This window comes from Palaemon carinicauda, chromosome 30 (genome assembly GCF_036898095.1).
Source record: "Palaemon carinicauda isolate YSFRI2023 chromosome 30, ASM3689809v2, whole genome shotgun sequence".
Classification (NCBI taxonomy): domain Eukaryota; kingdom Metazoa; phylum Arthropoda; class Malacostraca; order Decapoda; family Palaemonidae; genus Palaemon; species Palaemon carinicauda.
Genome location: NC_090754.1, coordinates 77,638,445 through 77,644,850, shown reverse-complemented (window position 1 = coordinate 77,644,850; position 6,406 = coordinate 77,638,445). Strand labels below are relative to the sequence as shown.

Here is a 6,406-nt window from a genome sequence, read left to right as displayed (position 1 = left end):
TGTGTAATTTATTATGTGTGTAAAAGTGTGCCTACAAGTCTAATTCTATTTAACATTCACCTGAAAATAAATTTGTGTATTGCTTGTTTGTTATGCATGTAAAAACGGGTTCGCTATTGTAACTACTATGTCATGTGTTAGAGTTGCATGTGTAATTTCTTCTTATGTATATGTTATGTATACAAGTTTTCCCCTTATGCATGTACAGTTTGTTACATGTGTAACTTTAAGTAATGCCAATTATCAAGATACATATGTTTTATTCTGTAGTTTATGTAATTGGACTTACATAGTTCAATTTGATCACACTCATACTCGAGCACACACACAACGAGATCTCACTCACCGTCTGATTGTCCTGCAGTGGGGTAAGACGACATTTTGAGATACGCAAGCATGAAAACCCATGGCCATGGGTTTCTTAGTTTCATCTGTAAAGGGAAAATCCGTATGAGCAATAGATATTTGTTTGCTTATACGCACTACTGTTCGCCTGACTTAGTTATGTACTAAAGATTTTTTTTTATTGAATATTAACAGTTTTATTCTGAAAGAGTCGGCAAATGTAGATATTCAACTGTTTTTTTTTTTTTTAAGTAAAACTTTTTGTACCTGGAAATCTATATAAGATTGGAATAATAATGAATGGGCTCCACCAGGCACGAGAAGAGTTGGAAGACCCAGGCCTACATGGCTGAAGACTATGAAGCGCGAAGTAGATGATGAATGGAGAAGAACTGAATTACAAGCTCAAGTTAGAGACTACTGGCGAACTCTTACCGAGACCCTTTGCGTCAGTAGGCGTAGGAGATGATGATGATGATGATGATATATGTATACATCATCATCAGCAGCCATTGCTAGTCCACTGCAGGACATATGCCTCAGACATGCCTTTTCACTCGTCTGTTTTTTTAGGCCAGTCTACAATGCATATACAATTTTTTTTTTCCGACAATCCATTGCATTCTCTTCCTTCCTCTGCTTCATGTCATTCTCATTCCATGTCCTGCCCAAGTCCTTTTCTTTTTCTTACATATGATTAGAATATCCTTTACTAAGTTTGCTCTCTTATCCATGTTGCTATTTTTCTATCTCTTAGTGTCATTCCCATCATTATTCTTTCCATAGCTCTTTGAGTTCTAACTAACTTAAGTTCTAAGGCTTTAGTAAGGCTCCAAGTTTCTGATGCATAAATTAATACTGGTAGGACCACCTGATTAAATACTTTCCTTTTCATAACTTCATTTTGTTTACCAAAAGCTCTAGGTATCATGACATGTGGAAACTCTTAATATCTGCCCTAAGTGTGGATATCCATTAACACACTCAAGAGGCTCGTCCATAACCCTTATTCGATGTCTATCTACATTTTCATTGAACATAATCTTAGTTTTACTCATATTCATTTTCAGTTTTACATTCCTGCTCTCTCTTTTCAAATCTACCATTCCTCCCATGATTCACTAAATAAAACCATGTCATCTGTAAATCTTAAGTTGTCAAGTTATTCCCTATTAGTGTTAATTCCTATATTTTTCCAATCTAAATTCTTTAAAACTTCTATGCATGTTGTGAATGATATAAGCAATATGGGGGTTCTTATTGTCTAACTCTTTTTGTTTTCAATCGGAATTTTCTCGCTATTTTATGTAGTTTTACTATTTCTCTATTTCCTGTACATATATCTTCAAGTGTTCTAACATAAGATTCATCTTTTCCTTGTCTTTGAAGGGCTTTCATTACTGCTAAAGTTTCTACAGAATCAGAAGCTTTCTCATAATCTATAAATGCCATACATAGTGGTTTGTCATAGTCTGTTGATTTTTCCATAAGCTGGTTAATTAAATAGATATGGTCAGTTGTTGAATGCTAACTTCTAAAACCTTCCTGCTTTCTTGGTTGATTAAAGTCTAGCAGTCTTTCTATTCAGCCTAATATGACCTTCGTAAACATTTAATTAGATTCAGAGAGTAAACTTATTGGGTGTTATTTTTTCAGGTCTTTTATTTCTACCTTTTTGTAAGTTAGTATCATGATAAAGTTTTTCTAAGCCGTAGTATAGAGCATTCTTGCAGACATTTTGTGTAAAGTTTAGGGAGTTTTCCTACCATGAAATCTCCATCTATTGTTAAATCAATTGTTAGGACATCTTCACTTCTGCCTCTTTTCGTGCCTTTTGATGTTTTCTTTACTTTTCCTATTGTTACTTTTGGTACAGACTCAGGTGTTCCATTATTTCTATTCGCAGTTATTCCTTACATCACTATTTTATATCGATTGAATTGTATAGAAATCCTGTGCAATTTTCATAACTCCAACTCTTTTGTTGATAGTATTTCTATTTTCATCCTTTAAAGCCAATATCGGGCGGTGCCCTCTTATAAGTCCGTATATATATATATATATATATATATATATATATATATATATATATATATATATATATATATATATATATATATATATATATATATATGTATGTATGTATGTATGTATATATATATACATATATATATATATATATATATATATATATATATATATATATATGTATGTATGTATGTATGTATGTATATATATATATATATGTATATATATATGTATATATATATATATATATATATATATATATATTGTATATATATATATATATATGTATATATATATATATATATTGTATATATATATATATATATATATATATATATATATATATATATATATATATATATATATTGTATATATATATATATATATATATATATTGTATATATATTGTATATATATATATATATATATATATATATATATATATATGTTTTTTCAAAAAGGCCCATAAAAGAAACACAGGAAATATGAATAAATCACACTATATTTCGGTCAATAAACATCGACCCTCTTCAGGATGTAAAGTACAAGTGAGGCTTACAGTGGAGAGTGACGGTTTATATATGAAAGCAAAAGGGGTGTGTTCAATTGTTCTATAGTTGTTATAATTGCTGGAAGGATTAGCCAAATTTAATTACATTCAGGTGCGTATATATATATATATATATACATACATATATATACACATATATATATATATATTGTAACTTAGCTGTCCTTAATTTCTAAATTATTTAAGTTTTTGGATTTTTAATGTTAAGTATAGAAGTGTTGTATTCTTTCTTTATTAGCTTTGTGTCTATTCACCGGTGGTTATCTTGGTGTTTATTATTGGCTAACGACTGTTTTATATTTTCGAGGTGTGTTGGTTACGTGGCTGCGCTCCTTCGTTATCCGAGGGATGGAGATTTACGCTGGGAGGAGTTTGCTGTTGGAACTATATTTATTCCTCGCCACATTGCAGAGCTACGTTTTGAAGCTCTATAGCTTATTGGATATCCTTACTCTGCAGCAAGGACCTTTTATTCTGCCTTTTGTGTACTGCCCTTGGTTCAGTAAAAGCCAAGGGGACCTCTCCGTCCCAAGGTAATAATAGTTATTCGTATATTTATTTATCGAGATCACGACCTGTGATTTTCTGCTGACGTCATTGGCGGAGCTTGTGAAAGCCTTCCAACACCATAGTTTCCGATCAATTTTCCCTGCCACCCAGATTAAGCCTCCAGACGTGAAGTTTATTGCCCTCTAAGAGGAGACCTATAAAGTCGTTTGAGGAACTTGTTAGGGATAATTTAGATTGCATTTGTTAGGATATTCTTACTTTTCGCTTGCCTCCTCCTTTCTGGACCCTCTCCCGTTTTAGTATGTATGTGTTGATGACCTTTCTTTAATCGTGTAATTGTTTTCTTTTGCAGGGAGTTTAAGAGTGAGTGTTTCTCATTAATTATTGTATTGTTGAGGTTCAGGTGTTATTTCTGTCTGAAACTTGTGTATTAAAATTAAGTATATTTTCGTGGTATTTTCTTTGTCCCCTTGAATTGACTTTGCACTCTTATTGAAGTTGGATACTATTCCATCTTTTTGTGGACTTAATATGGTAATTTGGTGAATGCTATTTGATGAAAGTTTAGTGTTTTGTGTGGTGGTCAAGCCAGCCATCACAATAGACACACACACACACACACACACACACACACATATATATATATATATATATATATATATATATATATATATATATATATGTGTGTGTGTGTGTATGTATGTGTGTGTGTATGAAGATTACGCTGTCAGCTTATCAGCTAAAAGGATTTTCCTAAAGCAATTGTTTTCACATAACCAATTATTAACTTGACTTTACCTTGATTGAGCATGTATCTCCAAGTTGTCAGATGGGCTGACGCACTCCACGCACAATGCACTCGTGAATCGTAAACGAAAATATCAGATTTTTTAAAGATGCGTCTTGGCTTTTTACACCTCCGATTCCAGGATTTCAAGTTGGAGGTAGATCGATACCACCTTGCGGAAGACCAGACAACAACTGTTGGAGTGACCCTGTGTTGCCAGATGGGTTAGTGTAAAAATCCCCAAAACTCAAGATACAAAATCCCCATTTCCACAAAGATGTTTTCTTATGATCATGTAGGCTTTACTCATATAGAAATTACTCACCATACTTCATGTTGAGTGCGAGTAAACTAATTGCAACAATATAAAGATTTACTCATTTTTGTTTCTTCTTCATGGAAATTTGTACAGTATCCCCATCAGACATCCAAAATACCCAAAATCTAGGGATAAATCCCCATATCTGACAACACTGGGCGTTGGACCAAGGTTCTTTGGGTTGGACTAGGTGCTCTCGCGACCAATGGGAAAAGGCGAGTTTTATTTTTTTTTTTTTTTTTAGAGAGAGAGAATGTCGCTTGGCGAGATCGTCCGATGTACGTTGCATTCGTATGTTACGTCCTATATAGTAAAGAAGAAATCATTTCTGATATATATATATATATATATATATATATATATATATATATATATATATATATATATATATATATATATATATATTTATACACATATACACACACCCACGCACACACGTGCAAAGACATTCGGCGAGGTCTAGAAAACGTATCGAATATAAGAAACCTAGCCTCTATATTCAAATTTGGGCTAAACAAAGATTAATCTATATAATGATTTTCTATCTACCCATGAGTCCCTCTTATACATCAAAAGACCGGTTCTGTCTTTGAAAACGCAACGTTTCCGGGTATGTTTTAACTAGGCTGTGCTGCCCTGTAGGTAGCGTCCTTGTCTGATGATTGCCAGACTGGGGTTTGAGTCCCGCTCATACCCGTTAGGACCCCATAACTCTAGCGGTAGTATCTCAACGGGCGGCTGGTGCCCTGGCCAACCTACTACCTACCATATATATATGGTCAGTCTCTAGGGCATTGTCCTGCTTGATAGGGCAAGTTCAGAATATGTTTGTTCCCGATACACGGATGCAGTAAATTCACCACTGACTTTGCTTATATTGACATCTAAGAAGAAAAGTAGATGTTTTCCTCTTCCACAGTGCAATACATATTTTGGTGTTTATTAATATGGTTCAGAGACGTCTTACTATGCCATGGTTGTTTGAATAACACAAAAGGGCTTTTTAACTAAGGTTTTAGATTAACTAATAATGATAATGATAATAATAATAATAATAACAACAACAACAACTATAATAATAATTATAATAATAACAGTAATGAATAGTAATAATTATAAATAACAATAATATATAATATATAACAAACAAAATAATAATAATATACAGTTTCCAGGCATCATGAAAAAAAGTTAAAAAAATCTCTTCTAAAGAAGACAAAAATATTAGCAAAAAATAGGTCTCAACCATGGCTACTCAACTCCATCGACCTCCGAAAAGAGTTGATCATGAAAACATTGTTTCATGCACAGCAAGCTCGAGGAAAGACTTGCAAAAATTGTATGAAAAAAACTCTGAAAAATAATTTGGTCATCGTAAAAAAAAAAAATATAAAATGATGTTGACGGCTTCATTCAGAGGCAAAATTGTGAAATGAGACTCTACCTCGAAGCCAGTCATGTAGGTAACCAATTATTTGTTTCTGAAACTCATATCAATTTTTGAGTAAAAATTTTTGTTACAACCAATGATATTGAGAAGTGAAACATGATAATTTCATATTTCATGAGAAGGGCTGTTATAGGCTGATACAAAGAGTATGATAGCAACTCCTTGCCTATGGGGTACGTTAGGGAGTTCACGTAGAGTGCTAAAAGAAGGATCTGTCTCAGAAATAGCTTTTGATACTCCATTTCATTTAAAAATACCTTCATTTTCTTATTTTATTTGAAATACCTTAATTTATAGATATTTCAAACAACTTCATTTTAAAATTTCCTCCGAAGTCAGTTAATCTTTTCTTTTATAAATGTCTAAGAAATTAGGTTCATGTGACTGAAATTTGGT

The 6,406-nt window shown here is 32.5% G+C and overlaps 1 protein-coding gene across 2 annotated transcripts in view; it reads right to left on the bottom strand.

Annotated features, from left to right (window-relative positions):
• Positions 1 to 4,427, bottom strand: part of LOC137623302 (uncharacterized) — a 34,330-nt gene extending 29,903 nt beyond the window's left edge. The window contains exons 1-2 of one of the 2 annotated variants that reach the window (XM_068354098.1): positions 4,253 to 4,427; positions 347 to 431 (exon numbers count right to left, since the gene is read on the bottom strand). In XM_068354098.1, the coding sequence (XP_068210199.1) occupies positions 347 to 431 (85 nt within the window). In that variant the 5' untranslated portion in view covers positions 4,253 to 4,427. The remainder of the gene's footprint in view (positions 1 to 346; positions 432 to 4,252) is intronic. The other variant, XM_068354099.1, reaches the window with a different exon arrangement.
• Positions 4,428 to 6,406: the final 1,979 nt, after the last annotated feature.